At 42.8% G+C, this 22,968-nt stretch overlaps 7 protein-coding genes across 7 annotated transcripts; 3 read left to right on the top strand and 4 right to left on the bottom strand.

Moving 5' to 3' along the window:
- Positions 1 to 4,345: 4,345 nt before the first annotated feature.
- On the bottom strand, positions 4,346 to 5,580 carry Bfra_009609 (putative endoplasmic reticulum protein; the record flags this gene model as incomplete). Its single annotated transcript, XM_037339950.1, has 4 exons — positions 5,412 to 5,580; positions 5,334 to 5,349; positions 4,929 to 5,152; positions 4,346 to 4,878 (listed from the first exon to the last, which is right to left on the bottom strand). The coding sequence occupies exons 1-4, from the start codon at positions 5,479 to 5,481 to the stop codon at positions 4,346 to 4,348; spliced, it is 843 nt and encodes a 280-aa protein (XP_037190000.1). The 5' UTR covers positions 5,482 to 5,580.
- Positions 5,581 to 6,784: 1,204 nt separating this feature from the next.
- Bfra_009608 (putative c-type cyclin protein) lies at positions 6,785 to 8,269 on the bottom strand (the record flags this gene model as incomplete). Its single annotated transcript, XM_037339949.1, has 3 exons — positions 6,785 to 7,750; positions 7,798 to 8,008; positions 8,058 to 8,269. The coding sequence occupies 3 exons, from the start codon at positions 8,267 to 8,269 to the stop codon at positions 6,785 to 6,787; spliced, it is 1,389 nt and encodes a 462-aa protein (XP_037189999.1).
- Positions 8,270 to 9,077: 808 nt separating this feature from the next.
- Bfra_009607 (putative palmitoyl-protein thioesterase precursor protein) lies at positions 9,078 to 10,225 on the top strand (the record flags this gene model as incomplete). The annotated part of the gene is made up of 2 exons (XM_037339948.1): positions 9,078 to 9,462; positions 9,516 to 10,225. The coding sequence occupies 2 exons, from the start codon at positions 9,078 to 9,080 to the stop codon at positions 10,223 to 10,225; spliced, it is 1,095 nt and encodes a 364-aa protein (XP_037189998.1).
- A 668-nt stretch (positions 10,226 to 10,893) lies between these two features.
- Bfra_009606 (putative electron transfer flavoprotein alpha-subunit protein) lies at positions 10,894 to 12,130 on the bottom strand (the record flags this gene model as incomplete). Its single annotated transcript, XM_037339947.1, has 2 exons — positions 10,894 to 11,816; positions 12,088 to 12,130. 2 exons carry the CDS (start codon positions 12,128 to 12,130, stop codon positions 10,894 to 10,896), a joined length of 966 nt encoding a protein of 321 aa, XP_037189997.1.
- A 2,154-nt stretch (positions 12,131 to 14,284) lies between these two features.
- Positions 14,285 to 15,883, top strand: Bfra_009605 (putative transcription factor tos4 protein; the record flags this gene model as incomplete). The annotated part of the gene is made up of 2 exons (XM_037339946.1): positions 14,285 to 15,799; positions 15,851 to 15,883. 2 exons carry the CDS (start codon positions 14,285 to 14,287, stop codon positions 15,881 to 15,883), a joined length of 1,548 nt encoding a protein of 515 aa, XP_037189996.1.
- Positions 15,884 to 17,442: 1,559 nt separating this feature from the next.
- Positions 17,443 to 17,775, top strand: Bfra_009604 (uncharacterized protein; the record flags this gene model as incomplete). The annotated part of the gene is made up of 1 exon (XM_037339945.1): positions 17,443 to 17,775. The coding sequence occupies one exon, from the start codon at positions 17,443 to 17,445 to the stop codon at positions 17,773 to 17,775; it is 333 nt and encodes a 110-aa protein (XP_037189995.1).
- A 2,032-nt stretch (positions 17,776 to 19,807) lies between these two features.
- On the bottom strand, positions 19,808 to 22,828 carry Bfra_009603 (putative phosphoglycerate mutase protein; the record flags this gene model as incomplete). The annotated part of the gene is made up of 11 exons (XM_037339944.1): positions 19,808 to 19,981; positions 20,041 to 20,149; positions 20,228 to 20,597; positions 20,667 to 20,708; positions 21,391 to 21,459; positions 21,503 to 21,555; positions 21,610 to 21,666; positions 21,715 to 21,841; positions 21,930 to 22,500; positions 22,551 to 22,669; positions 22,720 to 22,828. 11 exons carry the CDS (start codon positions 22,826 to 22,828, stop codon positions 19,808 to 19,810), a joined length of 1,800 nt encoding a protein of 599 aa, XP_037189994.1.
- Between the last annotated feature and the right edge of the window lie 140 nt (positions 22,829 to 22,968).

Below are 22,968 nucleotides of genomic sequence, written 5' to 3'. Positions count from 1 at the left end.
CCTAATTAACATATTTAATAGACGTCCGGAAAATAACAGAAGAGTTGATGAAGCATTGCGGCTGAATCAAATTGCGGGGAAAGCTGACTTCGATCTACCACAGAGAAAGGTGCTATTCTGGATAGGCATACCACGTATGATAGGAACAGGCTTCATACCCTCAGGTATATGATCTGGCTCAATGTAGTCTAGTGCATTACAATCAATTCTAATTTTCCACCACTACCCCTCTTTATAGTGCCATTCCTAGTCTAGCTGTTAGCCGGCTGATTTTCCTCAAGGTTGAATATCTTTCTGATCTGCCAGACCCCAAATCGCTTGATTACTGGCGTATGACTTTGCGGTGATTTTAATCATTATACTCAGATATATAGAGTATAATAAGTATATGGAGAACTAATAGTGCACTTTAATCTATTCAAATTGTTTACAACATAGAAAATTGTATACCTAACAGCTTGTCTTGAAGTCCAACAATCTGAGCTATCAGATTTATTAGTTTCGATAACTATCTTACGCAGCCTTGATCGTTAGCTGATAAGTCGCCCAGCTCTTATAGGCTCGTTCTCCTATAACTCCAAAAAACCTCAGTCCTATCACAGTCCTATCACAGTCCTTAGTCTCATGAACCTAGAAGATGAGGATTCAAATACTAGATCTCAAATCGTGCCTTTTTGTGCTTCACATGATACATCTTTAAAATAGATCATCTATAATTTGCTCACTCGTAAATATAGATACTTTTACGCAGTCTAGGAATACTAATAATCTATCTAGACTAACTAAAACCTATATGATTTCAATTTACTAATTCAGATGTTCTAGAAACACCGTCCTCAACTCTTGTCCAGACAAGCAAAAATCTACAAACATCTTCTTTCTCTCCCCCTAAAAGCATACTAAATTCATACTAAATAAATAAGCGAGATTAGGTTTCCCTATAAATCTAGTATGATATACCAATTTCTCAATACATGACCTTTTGATTCTGTGTATTCTCAAAATGGTTCTTCACTCTTCCTTAACCCAAACCTTTTTTCTGTATTCTATCTGATAATCCCTAATTCCAGACTATGTTTTCGAGTAAGGTCACATAGTGGATTCAAGTACTCCCAGAAGTAATATACTCATACTTATAAAACACACCATACATCTCATCATTACCAACAACCAGGCACTCACCTCAATAGACCCATCCAAAAACATGACTGAGTGAACATTGCCTCCAGAGTTTAGAATCCTCGTCTTTCCAACTCTTTCTACTCATATATCCATACATAAAATACAACCACTCCCAAATCCCCAATGTACTACAAATTCGAATAATTTACAATGAATAATAAGACAAGTCAACCAACTCTTATATCTGGTTCCCACCTCCTGAATCTCCCATCTCCACGTCCCATTCCTTCTACTCTTCCCGTCCATTACCTACCTAGTCTCCCCTCAGAACCACCGCTTAACACTCCATCAAATCCCCCACCACTCCTCTTCTCCTCTTCTCCTCTTCTCCTCTTCTCCTCTTCTCCTCTTCTCCTCTTCTCCTCTTCTCCTCTCACAACACCACAATACCACAACATCTCATCAGCGCATCATCTCTACCTCAAACCATTCAGTACACACTTCGCAACACAAAATTCCACAGCCTTAATAAAATCCACCTCTTTCCCCTTTCGCTACCCCTTCTCTTCAAACTTCAACGCTCGCCCAAATCTTCCATCTCCAAACCCACAAATCCACTAATCAAACTCAAGAATGACTTACACCCTCCTTCCACCTCTAAGACCCCAGAGCACAGAATAGTTTCCTTTTCCCCATCAACCAATTAATCAAACGTCACCACAACAACTCCCATATCCGTATATTCACACACTCACACTAAGATACATAAATCAAAGTAAATCAAAGTGACTAGGTATACCTTCCCCCCCTCAAAATACCAATTATTCCATCTCCGGCAGACGCATTAAATAATTCCTCTATCAACATCTACATCCGAATTCTCCCGCTCCTGCTCCTTCCCAAATTCAAATCTAAACCCGAACCACTCAAAACAAATCAGATGACTCAAATACCTTGGATAAATTACGATAATCTAGAAACCCAGAAGATATGTACATATATATACACACCTACCCAGGTATGTAGGTTCCCTGAACTTCCAACCAATCTACAGCTAAGTCGCTAAACATACCTAGGTATATATAAAGTTGTCAGATATCTCGTACTCCGCTCATATCCTCCTCACACAATCCACTCCAGCCCAACCCAAGCCTCTCTCATTCTCATTATCATCCCCCCCCCCTCCTTTCACCCATACTCGAAACCAAACCCAACACAACCCGATTAACTCAATAACCAACACTTACCTACCCACACCACACAACCATTCAAGCCCCTCCAACCATCCCAACCAGTCCCCTCAATTTCCTCCCCATCCTTCACGGTCCACATAATACACAGCATCTCCCTCCACCTATTATCTAATCATCTGCTCAAACCCTCTAATTAACAAATAATCTCACCTCATCCCCATTTTCATCCTTCTCTACTACCAACATCCATACAACTTACCTACCTACTTCCCTTGCACCTCCCCTCCGACCAACCAACTAATCAATCAATCTCCACACCTAACAAATCTCTCTCTTCAGCCCTATCCCTCATCGGAACCTCACCAATCACGATCCATTATCCGTCATTCAACCTCATCTTCATTCAACCTCACCAACCACCATACACACTCCTCACCCCCATCTCTATACACCTCTACACTCTCGACAACTCCTACACCCCGCTCCCCCAAAACACATATACGCACATATACCTATACACCCAAAACAATCTTCATAATCTCAATATCAATATCCAAATTAACACCAACATGTATATCCATCTCAACACCAAACGCACCCATCCATACCTCCACACCTCCATACCCACAACCTCCCCTCTCCCTCTCCACTCCCCACACCAAACAATGAGAACCAAGGAAAAGAAACATAAACACATAAATACATAGAGATAAAACCTCATCCCCTCCCTCCCTCCCTTTTCTTCAACCACACACCCTGATTCATTCCCACTCCCTTACTCATCCAATCCCTATCCCCATTCCTATTCCATCTATTCTACACCCCCTTTTCCTCTCACTCTAGTTCTCATTCTGACACTCACACTAGCAATTCCTTATACTCATATATATCTATCTATATACATACATACATACATACATACACCATAACAACCACCCAATCATTCAACCATCAATCATCAACCCCCCACTCCCCAACCCAATAGACCAGATTAATTTCCCTCCTCCTCCTCCTCCTCCTTCTCCTCCTTCTCCTTCTCCTCCACCACCCCTCTCCCCCCTATCTCTCCTTTCCCATCTCTCTCCCCCCCCTCTCTCTCCTTTCCACCTTCAAAATTCTCTACCCCCTCTCTCCCTCCCCCAGGAAATCCACACTAACACCAATATAAAATACACTCAACCTATCCTACCTACCCATCCCATCCCATCCCATCCCATCCCATTCCATCCACACAGAACAGAGCATCTGAAACACCTACCTACCTACCTACCTATCTAAAGAAGCTCAAAGAAACGAAACCTTCAGAAGCAAATGCCCCTTTAGCTTATTATAAATCAACATACAAATACTTCAGGAATCCATCTTGCTCCCTCTTTGGAAGTGTTACGTCGGGAATACAATAAATTCTAATTCAAAAGCCCAGTTCCCCGGCTGTGTATATCTTCCTTTGATTCGATGGATCAATTGTTGGTAGTACTCAAAGAGCTGGCATCAATACCTACCTACCTACCTACCTACTAATCGAGAGATTAGTAACTTCATTCACTATACACAAACGCCTTGCAATCCTTGACCTATTCGTCTTCACCTCATATCAGAACTCACGCAGATGGTAAACAAGATGAATTTCATGAAATCTTTATTATTAGACTTTGAATACACGCCACATAAAACAAGTGCACAAAAATAACTCCCTCGCTGCAGTAAAATCAAAAAGAAGGGAAGCAGCCCGGATACCAAGTACGCATACATCATCCATCCTTACTGCTCACTCCTCAATTTTTCAAGCTTTTCCTACTATCCGGAATAAAAGACCCTGAACAACTAATCATGATGTATAAACCACCCGGATATATGAAGTCCCCTGACCCATTTGATTCATCATTGAATTGCTGATAACACTCGCTTTTGAGCATTCATATTTGTAATATCCTTCCCAGTCCAAAGATCATTCCTTTCGTGCTTCACCTACACTTCCAGAGATCTCTTGACTGGTGAACTAATCTTGTATTTGGATCGACAATTTTCGTTTATGAAGTCTTCTTTTGAGCTTGAGCACCGGCAACATACTTTCCAACGTCGGTAGCATCGTGGAAAGTTCTAGCACCACCCTTAACAGCTTCCCAAACTTGTCTTGCTGCTGGAGGAGTAGATTGAGCACCAACAAGGCTATCGATTCTTGCCTCTACTTGTCTGAATTGCCCTTGAACAAATGCACTTTGAGCGAATCTGGAGCGGAGGAATGCAGTGTAGATAACAATCAAAATCCAGGAACCAGATTGGAATGCAATAGCGGAGAGGAAGATACGAGCCCAGAGAATGATTTCAAGAAGAGCGACAAGTCCCATGGATGTGTCATAGTACTCCTTGACGAACTTGCCAATGGTATCGGCCATAGCGTTTGGCTTTGGGGCAGCCTTGGGGTCGGTACCTGCTGGAGCTGGTTGGAGAGTTGGGATGAGGTTGGTACGGGTGTAAGTTGCGACGTGGAAGACAGAGTAAACACCGAATGGAAGCATGGCAAGAGGGTATTGTTTGGAGAAGAGCCATACGAGTGCCATAGCTATCATTTGTTAGATGCTAATTATCAAGGTGAGGAGAAAAAGTACGTACCCAAGTATTGAACATTCTCATCAGCGATAAGAGAGATCAAACCAGCTTGATTTGCTTTTCCAGCTCTGGCGCGAGCACGGAATGCCTTGTAAACCACGATCCCGTAGGTAACAGCGGCGGAGATAAAGGCGGTACGATAAGAAAAGGTAGCCCATCTCGAGTAGTAGTTGAAGGTTATGTATGAAAGGCCATATCTGATGATGCAGAAAAGGAGGGAGAGATGTCTATTATTGGGAGTTAGTAAATTTCACGGAATCGTATGCCATATCATTGCGCAGATGAAATCTTGAGCTTTGTTATGAAGCCATTTTGGAAACTGCGAGAAAAGACCACATATTATCCAAGCTCCTAAGAGCTGACAGCTCTCTTTGACGCGGGGAAGAAACAATGGGAAATTCGACATACCCTACGAACCAAGCAACTGTAACAATGTCATAGTCAGTATATATCTGTATGCATCTTTTGAGACCAGCTTCCACTTACACTGTAATGTTTGCGCGAGTTGTATGAGCCTTTGCTGAAGTGGAAGAGAGGCAGAAGGTGGGGGAGCCATTTGAAGTTGTTGATGTAAGATTTCTCCTTGTTGAAGGAATCAAGCGTATTACACCTTTATTACTTTGATCGAGGTTGTTTTGTGATGTATGGATTGATGTGTGCAATTGTGATTGTGGTTGTAATTGTGATGTAAAGTGGTTGATGGTTGTGAGGAAAGATTGGTAGTTTTTAATGTAGTTTTAGTGAGCTGTAGTTGTAGTTGTGTCAACAGGTTTCTTGGTTGATGGGAAGAAGCTACTGGAACATGGCTGAACTAGTTGAAAATCCCTGTACTGCGTCACTTTTTGTTCATTCACTCATTCAACTACTCAAGCGATGGTGAATAGCTTGACTTGATTGGTTTGATAGATGAGCTCGGATTCTTTACTTCTTTCTGGATTCAGTCAAGTCGAGAAGAATTGAATTTTTTCTTCTTTGGAAAGGGATAAGGAATCAAATGAAACTATTAGATATACGAGTATCGAGGAGTCAAAAGTCAAATACGAATATGAATATAGGATTGAGTTGTGATATACGTTGATTTACGTTGATTTACATTGATTTACATTGATTTACAATAATATTTATATACCTAACTTGGGTAAATACATTCTCTCACATCTGATTCCAACTTTCCCTCATACATACGATAGATAGATATCATACCTACATACCTACGACATATACTCAATCACCATCTAGACTCCATACCCATTCCCTACTCATCGACCCATCTACCCATCTCCCCATCTACCCATCTACCCAAGAAAACCTCACAATGTGGCTTGGTCAACCATTCGAAACTTGCGTTGCGCAAGAAATCGTCATAATCCACCCTGTTCAACCCTTGCCTTGGGCCCCGATGAACTTTTGCTCCAGAAATGATCTTCACATGCTATTAATACCTACCTAATAAGGAAGCTATATGACATACCTTACCCGCAACTTTTCCCTTTCCTTCCCTTCCTCTCACTTCCCTTACGACACGGCTCGCGTGCTACCTACTAAATACGCACAACGAATCAACGTAAAGTTACTATTTAATCCAATCATCTTATTGAATTCAATTTCCGTGATAACAATGACAATTACAATAACCATCAACACCTATATCTACCTAGGTATATCCTTTATACATGAAAAAAAACCCCCCCAAATTCATCATCAGGCATTTACTAAAGTTATATAATAGAATTCTACATTCGTTGAATCCCTATCGTCCATTTAGATATACATTTACCTACTATTTATAATAAGTTGGTATCTTCCCTTCGCTCCCGAAAACTCCCAAAACCTCCCATGACGCATCCTTAAGACTCCTGTTATGCATTGATCTTTTGAAGATATCCCCCTTTAACCAAACGCCATATTATATTTTTTGCTAATGTTCTTATTTTGTCATTTTCATCATCTTCGCATCCGTTTGTTAAAGTGACGATAATCTCGTCCATGTCCATGTCCGTGTCCGTGTCCATGCCCCCATGATGTCGTCCATGATGCGGTTCTCTCGGGGTATGATGAGTGGGTATTGGCTCCACCGGTACGGTCTCTTCCACTTCCACTTCATATCCTTCATATTCATCCCGAAAGTATGTATCGACCGTGTCACTCTCGTTCTTGGCTTTAACCACATCCAACATATAACGTACCGTACCATTTTGACCACGAATACCCGTGGGTGGTTTCGAACCTGAACTTACCGATTTGGGGCTCAGGTTTGCTGGTGATGCAACATGACCATTAAATCGTAAGTCTGCTGGGCTGGCTGGTGTAACAGGAGTATTAGGTGCATGTCGCACGCCATTGTTCCGTGATGTTTCGTGGTGTTCGGTGTGTCTTGGTAATCTCTTCTCTTCCAGCTCTTGATTGATCTTAATCCGGATCCCAATAAACTTCTCGATATTGTGTAAAGGGCCAACGATCGACTGCTTCTGATAATGTGTGTAAAGATCTAATAAATCTAACATCGTTTCCACAATTTCTGATCGACTAGTCCACCATTTTTTATAGCTTGGGCCTCTCCAGCCCTTCTGCTTTTCACATATTAATGTCGCTAGTTCAACACAAGCAAAGGACATGGTGGAGCAAGTTTGCTTGAGGGGGGCAAATGTTCGGTAGAGATCTAGCATCACTTGATAGGCGACTTCTGCGACATCACGTTGAATTCCACCGTTCTTGACAAGTTTAATGAGGTGTTTTTGCGGGTAACGAACACGAAAGTCGAAGCTAGATGCTTCGAGCATAAGACGTTCAAGGCCAATGACAACCTTAGAAGGAGCCTCAAAGATCTACTTCAATTAGCAGCCATCTATAATCAGGATATGGTGAAACATACAGTATCGTCGGAGCTCAAGTGCTCTGCAGCTGAATGTTTTAAGTTGTGTGCGGCGCAAATAATATCCTTGGACTTCTTAAGGGTATCTTCAATCTTGCAAGCCGTTAAAAGTGCAGCAGCGGCTGCATCTTGGTATTGATATTCAGTATCTTTGTGAACAAGCCGAAATCGATGAAAGTAAGTGGCAGCGGTACAAAAAGTTCGCACTGGTCTTGTAGAAGTTAACACTCTGTGCCGGCGCAAGTGAGGGTAATACTGACAACTGTAAAGCAACTCTAACGTCATTAATCCAAGTCACCCCCTGTAACCTAAACTGATCTTCACGCGTAGGATTTGCCCCAATGGTCATGAGCTTGGTATTGACATGTTGCTGGAACATATATGGTTTGGCGACTTGAATGAACGATGGGTGAGGACCTGTAGGGTTGACCTGGGTAGGTTCGGGACCAGGCGCCATTGGTGCGGGTGCCATTGCAAGTGAATTGGAAATTGATGAAGTAATATGCGGAACGATAGTTGCGGATTTCTGCGAAGAAGTCGACCAAGGGGCCCCTCGCATCTATGTTCGGTTTCCCGTCAGTCTTTGGTATAACTTGCCTCGAAGTTTGTGCAAGAAATGACAAACAGTTGCAGTTATAGCTTTTCAGCTCTCCAAGTTTGACTGTGTAGAACTCGGGCGAACTCAGACTCGCGATAATCTGAACCTCTCGCACTGCAAGTAGTAACGCGCTTCAATCAATGCTTTCGTAGTCGAACTTCTATATTCAGCTCTCTGTCGCAAATCGATTTTGATGGTGAATTTTCTCTCAGTGCAGTGTTCGTTGATCGTCACTAAGATGCGGTTCCTTCAATAATCCAAGATTCCCAGCTCGTTCTTTGGTTCGATCGGAAGGAAGATACGGTGCGAGGCTTTGATGCAAAATAATTCAATTAACTTGCGTACTGATAAAGTGATGGATATCAGACGGATTTACTATCTTCCTCTGTGCGGCAGAATATCGGTAAAAAATGTACCTTTAAGGTCTCTACTATAAAGCGGCTTTGTGGGGATGGCCCATCAAGGTCTCAAGTACTAATAAGCCCCAACTTCAGCTGGAACATCAATAAGGTCATCTACCTCAGCTGAACAAGTAGATTCTATCTGCGATATATATCATTCCATCACCTTAGCTCACAATATTCAAATAGTTTACAGCTTCTGGTAAATTGTTACACCAGTAACATCAAAACCATTATCTTCAGAGCTCCAATCTCCAAACCCGCCACCAAAGCTCTCCAACATGGCGCCCATTACCAAAATCATCTCGTTGCTCAGCAGCGCATCACTCATCAATGCTATCGTTATGCCTGAAAGTATCCTTGAATTCCCCGTCGCGCATGATGAACATGCCTCTGTCTACGATAAAAATAGTCCCCTTCCGAGTATTTTCAACCTCACCTTATCCGGAAAGACTCGCCAAAGCACAAAATCATCTAGCGATGATGATGATACTCCACTACCCTTGATCATCTGGCATGGACTAGGTGATAACTACAAAGCGGATGGTCTTGCGCAAATTGGAGAATTAGCTGAAGCTATTCATCCTGGAACTTTTGTCTATAATATTCATGTAGATGATGATGCATCTGCAGATAGAACGGCTACCTTCTTTGGAAATCTCACTCGTGAGTACATCCCCTAGCTTTCCTTCAAATGCCATACTAACCCTATTCCCAAGTTCAAATCGAAAAAGTCTGCGAAGACCTCGCCTCCCATCCTATTCTCTCTACCGCGCCCGCCGTCGACGCAATCGGATTCTCCCAAGGAGGCCAATTCTTGCGCGGCTACATATCCCGCTGCAATTCCCCGCCCATCCGCTCCCTCCTGACCTTCGGTTCCCAACATAACGGCATTTCTTCCTTCCAAGCCTGTGGCCCTACCGATTTCCTCTGCCGCGGTGCTCAAACCCTCCTACGTTCCAACACCTGGTCAACATTTGTCCAATCTCGTCTCGTGCCCGCTCAATACTTCAGAGATCCCGAAAATCTCGACTCATACCTTGAATTTTCTAACTTCCTTGCCGATATCAATAATGAGCGTGTTCTCAAGAATGAAACGTATAAATCAAACATGGAAAAATTGGAACGATTCGTCATGTACGTCTTTGAAGACGATACAACCGTCATTCCAAAGGAGAGTGGATGGTGGGCTGAAGTCAACGGCACGGAAGTGACACCGCTCAAAGAAAGAGCCATTTACAAAGAAGATTGGGTAGGTTTGAAGACATTGGATGAAGCCGGAAAATTGGTTTTCGAAACCATTCCAGGGGGTCATATGACATTAGGAGAGGAGATGCTGGAAAAGGCTTTCAAAGAGTATTTTGGTCCAGCAGGAAAGAAATTCGGAGAGAAGCAAACCGAGATGACCGGACATGAAGAGGAATTGTAAAGGGGCTCGGCTACGGCCATTTAGGCTAGATGGGAATGATCTGTTATTCTTTGGAGAGTTTCCAAATTGGCAATGTTATGGAGTGGAAGGATAGCATTTGTAGTTTTATAGATACCGGGCGTAGGTTGGGGGATGCGGGCGTTTGTTCTCACGGTCTAAATTGAGATTGGCAGTTTGAGTAATTTGAAGGATGTTGGCTTGGTACATTCTGTATGGGATTCGCGGAATTGATAAACATACTTTGACGCTTCATTCTATGTGTGGAAGTTTGCATTGTGTGAAATCCGATTGAAATTCGATTTGATGAGCAAAAGATCTTGAAGTTCAGATATTTTTACGACGTGTCTTTAGTTTGGCTGGGTGTATCATTTATTTCTCTCGTCTATCGTGTCGACACCTCGCGTACAGCATTATACATTTCCTCCTCTCCCCTGGCGATCACTAAAACCTCACAACCATTCAGAAAATGCAATCAAATACCCAACATGCAATCCATTACAAGATTTCCTTTCATTACGATAAGTTTAATCTACTAACAAACATACATTTGCGCCGCCAACGCCATTTTATAAACCCATTTTCTTTTCCTCCGTTCTCGAGCCTGAAAACGAGAAACGAGAACTAGAATTTTTGACCAGAACAGAACAGAAGTTGAGTGTGAAGTTAAGCTAAGCAGCGACCTTTTTAGTCTTCTTAGTCTTCTTCACCACGACGGGAACGGCATCCAATTCCTTCGCCGCATCCTCCTTCTGCTTCTTCAACATTTCCTTTCGTAGCGCGATCTCCTGGTCCAACTTATCATCATTGCTCTCCAACAATTTTTGTTTCTTCTCCTCTCCTCCTTCAATCTCGCTAGCGTCCATGCCCCTAGTCTTCCTCTTCTTATTCTTCTTCTCTGAAACCCTCTCTTCAATCTCCTTCACCACGCTCTCATCCAACACATCTTCCTCCTCCACCCACAATTCATCCGCCAACCAGATGGGAAGCGCCATGGTCTCTGGGCCCTTGACGTGGATTGCACGCACGCCTCTCCACTTCTTGGGAACATACTTCTCAATCACCGTATCGACCACCACCTCCAAGTTCTCCGCCAGCTTCGCCGCATCCCAGCTCGCGTATCCGATGCGGATAGCCGAGTTTGTCGAGCTGCTCAACGTAACCAATGCGCTCGAAATAGCCTTCTCGATCTCCGCTGCGATTTTCTTGGGTTCAGCGGATTTAGGTGCATCTTCGCCCTTGGCGCGTGCGATTCTCTTGCCGTCGGTCTTGGGACGTTCGGCTTGGATGGCTACGGGAATGGGACGTTTAGTGGTAGATTTGTAGAAGGATTTTCCGAGCAATTTGGGCAAGAGGGTGATGACTCGGTCGTCGGCGAGGAAGATGTCGTGCTCGGCGAAGAGTTTGCGCTGGGCTTCGTATTGCTTGTATTTCTTCTTGAGTTTGTCGACGCCGACGACTTTGGTGATGCGCTTGGAGAGTTCGGCGGGGAAGGCGGCGGACGCAACGATATCTTTGTAGGTGCGTTGGGGGTCGGCGACGATCAGACAGATGGTCGTGGTGGTCGAGGTGTTGAGGGAGTGGGGGACGGTTACTTTGGCGGCTTGAGCTTGGTTTTGTCGCTGATGTGTTTCTTGGTGGTGAGGGTGAGCCAGATGGGTGTGGATTCTGCGTCGTCGTCGTCGTTCTCGGCGAGGAGATTCTGAGCCCTCCCTTTTTGGCTTTTTCGGCCTCGCTGGTAGAGATGTGTTTGAGGAGTGCAGTGGATGCTTTCAATACCTGTTATAATGTGTGAGTATATATCAATTGGATTGGGAGTGAAAATTCAAAATGTACCTGATCATGATTAAGTTGATATGGAGAACCACTCTCAACCTTTGTGGTCAAGGTAGTAGATTTAGGTGCCATTATGAAGAACTTTGGGATTGAATGATAGATTCTTTTTCAATTGGCAATTTCCTGATTATAAGAACTGACAGAAAACGCAAATGTCAAATCTTTCTTGGAGTTGATAAAAAAAATTATTGTACAAATCTCGCAAGCTTCTCACGATAAGATTTTTTGCGATTTGATTTTGATAAATTTCTTTGGCGTCGGAATTTTCTTTGCGACTTCTCCGACAAGGCTTTGGAATTGCGTTTGTGCTTTTTCTCGTCTGCCGTATCTTATCGCAAGGCTTAAATATGTCGATGCAAGGCTACAATTTACGATAAGGAATTATGAATGAAGCTGCTATAGACAAATAATTATGAGAATGATATGAATAGATTCATTCCTCCCTAGTACGGTCTCATTTGAGCAAATCTAGTTTGATCTATGACAAATGTATTCAATCTCAGACACATCAACTTGTCAAAACCCCGAGTAGATATGCAGCTGAGGAATTCCCGCTGTCCATTCATATGATCCTCCGCCCAGAATAAAAACTCACACCGACTTCACTCACCTCAATCTTTGAATTGTCTCAATTGGTACCTACGCAGCGGTCTCCATCCAAATGATTCAAATGCATGTGTCAAGTGATTTGTATGTAGGTAGTAATTGAGTACATGTGAAATCTGCAGTCATCAGAAAGAGAGGTGTCCTTACATATCTTGTCTACCCCAATTTGCATCAACTACCTTGCTCTGATTCAAATCTCGGAAACACGTTCATTGACCTGCCTAGTACGGTGTATATATGTATATGTATATATATATATATAATCTGACATAATATAACATAAATTATCCTCCATACCTTATTACTCAGTACATCCATCCATCCATCCATCCATCCATCCATAACCCTATCCCAAAAGTATTTTCAGTCAATCAGCGCGTGAGAAAATCTTGCACCTCGCGTTGGGAACGCACCAAGCACAAGGTATAAAAAAGCACGCACGCACGATTACACGAGCACGAAACGAAAGTAGATATTCAAAGGAGGCTGGAAGTGGAAGTTGGAACTGGGTTTTGTGTCGCGTGTGGTGGAGTGGTAAGGTATGGATGGGTATGGGATGCGTGTGATAAATGGCTAGATGGGATGGGATGGGATGGGATGAGATATGAAAATTTGCTGACTGGGCCTTGGAAACTCGCGGTTGGTGACGAGAACTGGAATGAATGAATGGATGGATGGATGGATGAGAGACGGGAAGAGCGCAAAGTATGAAAAAGTGATGAAAGAATATTACTGGATAGACTGTGTAAAATCTGGTATAAATATAAGTACCTGGTGTATGTATAAATTTGTGTGTGAAATAGGCGTGAGAGTATTGGAAGGTTTTGAGTTTTATGTATATATAGTATTAGACGTGAATTATATTATAGTGAGATATAAAAATGAGCTTTGGTAAAAGTTACTACTTGACTTATACTAGGTAGACGTGGTAGAGAACTAGAATAGAGAACTAGAGCACTAGAGTACTACCTAGCAAATAGTTATGAAGGTGGAATGTCTATGTACCAGTCCCAGTACTATCTATACTTTCCAATTGACTGAATCGAAAGTCATCCAAGTCATTTAAGTCATTTTGAAACCATATTTACTCAAGTGAATGACACATTGAAAAAATGCAAACACTCATTATATAAATTCACCATCATTTTCTCAATCCAGAGTTGTGTTATATCTCCATGTGAAAAGTGCATGTGCAGTTCAATGCAGGTCGTAGAAATAGCAGAATTCATAATCTTTTAAAGCGGCCAATGAACATTTTTAGACTCCAACGCGGGTCGCGTCTGGGTACCGATGGGTCTGGGAACTTTCTTAACCTCCTCTTCAACTTTCCCGATCCTCCATCTCTCAATCAGAGACCTGGTCGGAGGCCCATACAAAACTAAGTCTCGTCTTTCTACAACCTTTCCATTCTATTTCGTACATTTTCAATTCTTCTAGTTCTGTCTTACCAAATACTTCTTCCAAAATCTTCTTTACCGTCCTCGGCATCTCTCAAAATCTTATGAGCCTCGCGTTAGAATCTCAACTCGCCCACCGCGTTTAGGTCGCGGTCTGAGATATCCACCTGGAAGAAAATTACTCTTACCTTTCATCATTCGTGATCAAAGGATATTTGTCATGATGGACTCTTCACCAAGTAAGGCTAACGCTCAACCTACGTTGCCAGCCCTGACGGGTACAAAACGGCCAGCACCAACCTTACTTCCACCCTTTGAGCCACTTCCTTCTTCCTCTCCAAGTCTGCCAGGACGTAACACCAAGAGAATTCGTACATCACCATCTGCATTCGAATCAGCTTACACTAAGTATCCAACACCAATTCCTACTTCTACGACTGGTATTCTTTCATCCTCTCCTCCTCCAGGGGTACACGCTCGGGCTGGTCTCCATCGAAGTCGATCCTCTGTTGAGAGGGCTCCCCTTTCAGCTGTGCCAACAATCACTCTACCTGAAGATGGAGGCTTCCTTCTCATGGGTAGATCAAGCAATTCTTCCCACTATCAATTGTCCGCCAATCGTCTCATCTCTCGTGTCCATATCAAAGCTAGATATATTGCTGCTACGGTTCCTCTCGAGTCGAATAAGATTGAGATTATCTGTTGCGGATGGAATGGAGTAAAGTTACATTGTCAAGGTCGAACATGGGAATTGGCAAAGGGAGATAGTTTCACCTCGGAAACGGAAAATGCTGAAATTATGTTGGATGTTCAGGATGCAAGGGTTCTGGTTGCTTGGCCACAAGGTGATAATCTTGACTCTGCTGCTCCAACAGAAGTTCCTTCGTGGAGTGAAGATAGTTCTCCTAGGGGTAAAGTTACTGCCGTTACTGCTCAGGGTGACATTATTCATTCAAGTCCAATCCGTCGTGTTGAACGTCATTCGTCACCAGTATCACCAACACCTGCTCGCCAAACCCTTTCCTCTGCCAATTTGGCCAACCTCTTTGCTGATGATGCAGAAAAGACCTTCATCCAAGTATATGAAGACAAATTAGAGCCAGCTCCAGCAATTGAGTCTAAAGATCCCGAGCCAGTATACTCACCAACAGTCGCTGCAACATCATTCAGTGCATCATTCCCAGCTAGTCAAGAGAGTGATTTGAGTGAGCCAGACGAAGACCCTGATGAAGAAAATGATCCCATTGTTCACTCCTTCGGTCCATTTGGTGCAGATTTATCCTCGAGAATGGCAGAGTTCACAGCTGGACATACCCCAGAAGCTCGTGGTCGTGATGAGCACAAATCTAAGACATCTATTGAAAAACGATCGAGCTCTACATCCACTGATGAAGGTGCTATCACTCCTGTCATTAACCATGTAGCCAATCAACTTGCCTATTCTCGTCTTCAATCCATGCCATTGTCAACTATCCTCAGAAACCTTCCATCCAATCTCAGAGGTATTAGTCCTTCAAAGAAGGAGAACAAGGGCCTCACAAAGGACGATCTCCGAAAGATGTTGAACAGAACATCGTTCATCGGCGAAATCCACCGAGAGGGCAAGGACGCTGCGGGAAAGCCACTTGAGAGTGAATATTACTATATCCCAGACGAAGATACCGACCAGTCAAGAAAGGAGACAGTCCAAGAAGGACTAAGGAAACCTAGTCTGAGAAATTGTCGAAAGCAGCACAAGGTAATACTTACCCATTAATTGATTGATTTTTCTTATCTAACATCTCTGCAGCAATATTATTGGAAGCGTCCAAGAACTCCATAGATGTGCTTAAGTACGACGACTTGAGGTTTCGCTCAAGGAAAGAATCGAATTGTCATGAGATGTAAATGCTTCACACTTCACATCGATTCGCAAACTGTAATATAAACGACATTCATGATGATCGTGTCCCGGTATGGTTGGATTGCATAATGAAAAAAAAAACTGTTTGTATACGATGATGGATGGATGATAGATATCAGGCGATGTTCCGGTCCCCATACCCTTTTATTTGCATAGCGAGGCGTCAGTTAATCATTTCGCGTTTGTACTCTGCTGGTTGCATATCTCTCGAGACGGTCTTGTACAGTCAGCGCATCGAGAGGTAAGAGTAACTTTGAAGAGCTTCAGACGAGGTTATTATGTATTAAAAACATCAAAAAAGCATTTATGAAATCCGTTCCGTTGTTGCAAGTGAATGGCGCAAGTAGATTGAGTACTAAAATATCGATGTCTGATAAGACATAGAGAAGTATGAAGATATTGATGTAACGATATGGTTTGCGACAATGAATGAGAGGGAAAACAAACATAAATATTGAGGAAGTCGCAAGGTTGTTGTTGTTGTTGGGTGCACTGGGCAGTGAGTGGTTTAAAGTGGCGATAAGAAAATAAAAGTGTTATCGATTAGATCCCCGTAATTAAGGTTAAGCGACCCCGCATTGCGCTAGTACACGTGCCTCCAATTGAACCCGGACTTCGATTCAATCTCGAGACAATCCTGACGTGGATAGATGTGAAGCTTGTTTTCTGGAAACACATGTTTTGAGAAAGGGACATGTATGAAAGAAAACGTGTCATACCACTTATGCGTCAATGTATGAGGGAAGTCCGTTTCCCCATCAGGTCGAAGGATTTCTTTCTTGGTGATTGAACGAACATTGATTGGATTTGAAGAATAGGTTGGGGAAGAGGGGTAAGATCATCAGTAGGAAGCTTATTTGGCTGTTGAGGACTGGAGATCGTCATTACCATTTATCATCGTTCTTGCTTTGTGAGGTTGTATCGATATTGACTTGTTTACTGGCTTCCTGATTGGATGTCTCTAGGTGAATAGGAGACGGGTATGCTAACTGGTGGCATGCTAATTGATGGCATGATCGGTGGTGGGATGCTAGATGACGGTATGCTAACTGACCTCTCGTGATTTGAAATCCTCGGTCGAATGATTTCTTCGGGGTATTTATATTCGGCTGAATAACTGATGATTGATTTCTACTTTCCTATTCACCATTCAACACCTTTACAATTACAAGCACGAATAATAGAAAGCTCAAAAGCTCATCGCAGTTTCCGTGTTTTGATAGCATAGCTTCTGCAACCATTGACGTCATTCGAAAAATCAAAACATCACGAATAAAGCTATCCTGCCATTTGCACAGCTTCAATCGCCCTTTTGCAATCAATCGATAGTGAACGAAGCCATCTCCTCCTTGAACTATATACCCATTGATCAGTCTCTCAATCGAAAAACTCCAAACGAATCTACACTCTGCCCAGCTATTGACCCGTTCAATAGCTTCCACACCTTCTACCTCAAAGCCAACCTCAAACAAACCAAGATGACATCAATCGCATCTCAGCAATCCAAGTCCAATCACAGCGACGAAGCTTCCCTCCCCCACCATTCCAAACCCACCTCCGACTCTACAGCCTCTCACCTCGCCGAGATCATCGAAGTGTCCATCCCTGACGGGCGTCGCAATTCTGGCGGCGAAGCCCTGCCATCTTCAGTCGAGACCTGGAAGCCCAATCTTGACAGACGTCAGAGTTGGAATCATCAGGATCTCAAGAGATTACATGTGGAAGAGGGATTGAAGAAGGAGGATTGGGACAATGATGCTGGAGCAGAGGCCTTGGGATATAGTTACGAGGGTGGTGGGGAGAAAAAGTGAGGGGATAGCTGGGGAGGGTTAGTGATGAGGATTCGTTGAAGGAACGTTAGTGGATGTGATTGAGTTGAAATAGCATGATATTTGGAGTTGAAGCGATGGATAGCATTACGGAATTGAGATGTGGGTTTTGCAGGCTCGAGCTAAATTGACATGAAGAAGGAAGGAGAAAAGCACATCTTGGCATCGGCGATGGGTTTCAAAGGAAAGATTAACTGCAGTCTCGGTCTATGGCCTTGGGGGAGATAATGCTTTAGTGTAGCATACATTAGTGAATACTATTCATCTCTGCTTAACTCTTTACTGCCAAAACATATCGCTTTATCGAAATTAAGTTCGGCTTTGTTAGTTATTGACTGACCGTAAGCTTGATCTTTATTGGTTCAAAAGTGATGGGCGACGGAATACCTCGATTCTGATCTTATAAAAAGATCCTCCATTTGATTTAAAGATGAAGGGATCTCTGACGCAGGCATCCAGGCCCGTGTGGGCCTTTCTTCAGATCTCCAAGATTGAGGTCCACCTCGCTCCCTTATTGAAAGAATACAGAAGTCTGTGGTTTATCGAGTTTGTAGTACAGCCCATCTCCTGAGTCCCTACACTTGATTTCGAAGAGTTCTAGCGGCCTCGTTGGTTCAAAAATGTTGCTGAGCGTTTTGCGAAAGACGCTGCATGCCTCAAGGTTCTTACTAGTTCTACCAGTATGGTTATATGACCTATATATTATGTTAGCACTGTAAAAAGATTTTGGGGCCCCCTCTGATTCTAAGGGGGAGGATGGAATGCTTCCCCCTCTCTCTATCAAATAAAAGGAGGAGTGGCAGAGATAAGGAGGAATGGCAAGGAGAGAGAAAGTAAATCGAAATTTTGGGGATTTCCAATTGGATGAGGTAGGCTTTAAGACAATGTATACGGTAGTAGCACATACCATGGGGAAAAGGAGAGAGGAATCGTGAGAGAAAATGAAGAATATCTCATGAGACAAGCTCTAAAACAGTGAATATAATGAACCTTAAATAAGTTTGTTTGCTAACATGATCTCTCGGAATTCTTGAAGGTTTCCAAACAATTGAACATATCACTCACTCACATCACTTGGTAAGATCACACTTAAAATAGTTCGTATGTGGATATCATGTAATCTCACCTGCAGATAAATCAATTCCTCGAATCTAGTAAATTGTTCAGGTAAACCGTTGTCTGAATACTTGAAGTAGACTTCATAACAAGGAAGTCAGTTTCGTTGGTTGTGGCCGTAAAGCATGAAACTCGATTGCTAAGAAGATCAGGTTACTCCCACACCCTCTAGTTGCACGTGTATAAAACTGATGCAATGGAGGCTAAAGGGAGGTGGAGTGAAGACTTTCTTGTTGTATACCTAGTATTTGACTGGAGGTGAAGCTGGATATACAAGAGCAATACCATTTGAAAGACAATAAAGTACTGGGTTAGGGCTAGTTTGCATATCAATTCCGATCAAGATCCGTCGAATTATCTCCTTTTTTGTATTACACCGGATTCCGCAGTAACACTTATTTTCATTTGAAAAGTATCGATTCCTGATTTTCACTTTATTCTTTGAATATAGATTCTGTTTTTATATTTTGAATTGAAGGCTTTTAGGCTTTCCAAAAGTAGATTAAAATAGATCTTTAATTTAAAGGAAAAATACTACTTTTCTTTATTTTTATATAATTTTGTATATTAAATATGCTGAAAGCAGAATTATTTAATAGAATCTGTGACTTGATGTGCAAACAGAAATCCGGAATCCATTGTCAAAATGAGCGGATAATTCAATAGAATCTGATCGGATCTGTACGTCCAAACTAGTCCTTACAAGGGGCTTATAGTTTGCTGCAAATCTTTGTATCGCTATGCAGTGCATGGAACATCATACGTCATGTCACTCTATCTTTGCCGAATAACACTTAAAATCAGTAAAATCTCATAGGAAGGAATAGCTTAAGTCATTGTATTCATATATTCATCAGTCGCACCCTCCTGTCCTGTAAAACATTCTGATCACATCAAACTACTTCGACAAAGGGAATCCCATGCCAACCAAAATAGCCGGTTCCTTAATATTGTGATGTGCATAACTCATAATACCAATCGCGCCCGGCTCCATCATCATCTGGAATGGAAAGTCCATAGCATAGCGAAGCCATCTCTTCGTGAACGCGCGCAAGATGTGACCGTGAGCAACCTATCAAAATCGTAATTAGCCACATCAAAAGAAAAGTTCGACGAGACATCAAATCTTACTATCAAAACATCAGCAGGCTCGCCACTTTTGCCATCTACGTGAGGGCTCTGCAACTCATAAATCTGCTCGATGAGTCTATCTAGACGTGTCTGTACTTCTTCGGCCGATCTGGATCAAGCACCAAATGTTAATCTCTATGCGAAAGCCAATCACCATACCAACATGCGCACGATGGATTTTGCTCACTCTCCGCCCTCACAGCCTTGTGTCCAGATATCCCATTTTGGTAGGTCTCTCTTATCTCTGCTTTCTCTAATCTCATCTGGTTTCAAGCCTTCATAATCTCCATAATCCCACTCTGCGATGTCCTCTGTGGTGGTGATTTTGTTCTCTTGATCAAGTCGATCCTTATGTGCAGGCCCGAGCAACATCGACAATGTATCAACAGCCCGTTTGCGAGGTGAAGTGAAAACATGTGTTAGTTTGAAAGGGTCAATGAGTTTGCCAGCGCCTACAAGGACTTCGCCCGTGCCTTGAACTTGAGCAATTCCGTTTGCGGTGAGAGGAATTTCAGCCTTGCCAGTGCAGCGGCCGTTGATGGTCCATTCTGTTTCACCTTGGATGTAATGAGAATATCAGAATTTGACTATCCATTTCTCCCAAGGAAGTGCGAATGTCAACTTACCGTGTCGAGCGATGAAGACTCGTGGCGTAGTTGCGTTTGCGTCTGACATTGTTGTCGAATATCCAAGTAGATTTTATTTTGGGTAATTTGGTACGTATTGGATACAAATAAGAAGCCAAAATTCGTGGGGAAAGCGGTTTAATTAATGCATTCTGTAATCGAATGAAAATGATAGAATCAATCGTCGCTTTATTGTTTGCCGACACGGAGCAATCCCAAATGGTAGCCGTGAATCGCAAGTCCTTGTAGCATGGCTTATTTCCCCCCCTGTCTTTTGCTGCACTGTAACAATAATATTTCACCAATTTAGGCGTTGCGACTTCTGCTGGCTGCATAGATCTCTCACTTCCCCTCAGTACTTTAGCCACTGAGAGTTCGAAGAAATGAGCCAAGCCCTAGCCCTTGTGGTACTGCTAGAGCTTTTACTTCGAGAATCACGGTATGAGGCTACGAAAAACTGGTGTCACTTTTCACGTTCATATTTTGCTTGGTAGATTTGACTACTGGACGAAGAGCATGATACTTCATTTTAAAATTGATAGAGACACTTTTAACCTCTCCGTATATGTCAGAAGTTTGGTCGAGAGAAAGCCGCAAGTTTCAGAATAGTCGATTGTTCTTCTACGACATGCTCTCTCACAAGTTTGATCCTATAATCGTGGGGGCCATAGTTCTATGCACAGGCTCCTCTCCCCTCTCTCTAGCCCATTCTATCGTAACTCACGAGTCAATAATTTGCTTGGGATGGAGAAAGTTGCAATGAATGTGAGAACAGCAACTTGGCTGGGCAAATCTAAGGCTGTAAAAGTGCAATGTGAGGAAAAGGTTCACCGTACCTTCGTAGCCACCAGGGAACTTTGCGATCAAAGTTCTCATAGTTTCCTTCGCCCTGATTTGTTGTTAACAAATATTGAGCAATCAAGCAAGTAACGTCTAAACTTACATATTCCGGTACCTTAAATTCCCAGAAAACAGGGCTGAGCTTTTGAGGTCCCATCGACTACTAGGACATCAGTTGATGAGGTTTCAGTTTGAGAAAACTTCTTACAGATAGTAGAGCATATTGCGGTCGTCTTGATCTTCCTCTGGAGCAGATACTGGAAAATAATGGAAGTATGCCTTCATGTATTGCTTTCCAATTAAGTGTCGTATGGGTCTCCAAGCTGCCATTTCCACTGAGTATAATTATTATCATTGGTTACATAATTATCTCTTGAATGAATACACTATGAATAGAAGTAGGGAATATCTCATCTGCCTTACATTCGTTGTGGGCATACAGAGCAGCTGAATCGTAAATGATAGGCATGTTAGTATCATTATTCCAGGAAGTATTCCCAGCCCAGAGATCACCGTGAATAAGACAAGGCTGTATCTGGCGGCCTCCAGTCTCAAGTGGTCGCAACAAACGTGGAATGACTTTTTCGAGGATTCCTTGGCAAAGTTCTTGCATTTCCTTATCAATTCCTTGGGACTTTTCCTCAGCGTGAATGAACCACTTCATGGAGTGATAATAGGCTTCTTCCCAAGTCTCTTGCCACTCTGTGTACTGTGGTATTGTTCCTTTATAGGTGGGGACAAAAAAGCCGTATTTGCCATTTGGTGAAATGCCTTTGGAATGTAGCTCTGCAAGCGTTGAGGTAAAAGCTTGAATTTCAGGAATTTCGTCGCTCATATTAATCAGCTCACAGCAAAAGAAGTGAATGTCTAGATCAGAGGCGTAAGTGCCGCTTCCAATTGGCTCGGGCACAAATTTTGGTAGAACCTGATAAATGGCTGTCATTGAGGCAAACTCGCCAAGAACCATGCCCCTTCCATTGTCACCTTGAGAAACCTAGCATGACATAAGCTTGGAGTTGAAATATCGTGTGAACGATAAGCCACCTTGAGAAAGTAAGACCTTGAAGTGCCATCTGGCATTATAGTCGCAACTTCAGCGGTTCTGGTCCAATAGCTGGCGCCATGAGGACTGATGCTTTCAATCTCGGTGCCCGGTGGAAATTCTGAGCTTGTCAAAAGCTGCTGCCCGTAAAACATGTTGATCCAGACTTACTCGCCTTGACATTTTCATCCACGAAACTGATCCATTTCTCGTCGACATCGATGGGCTTACCCCATTCTGCTGGGGTCATGACGTGTAAAACTTCCATAGGGGTCGCCATGTTTACGTAGGAGGAACTCCTAGAAGGGGGTGTCAATAATGTATGATATGAATAGTGGAAACAGGATTTTAAGGGCCACAAACGGAAAGGACAACAACACTGTTTATTAACTTTGAGGCTCAAGATCCAAGTGTCTTCCT

Source organism: Botrytis fragariae (genome assembly GCF_013461495.1).
Source record: "Botrytis fragariae strain BVB16 chromosome Unknown tig00000161, whole genome shotgun sequence".
Taxonomy (NCBI): Eukaryota; Fungi; Ascomycota; class Leotiomycetes; order Helotiales; family Sclerotiniaceae; genus Botrytis; species Botrytis fragariae.
Note: the sequence above shows the minus strand (reverse complement) of the source record. Positions and strands in the feature narration are given on the sequence as shown.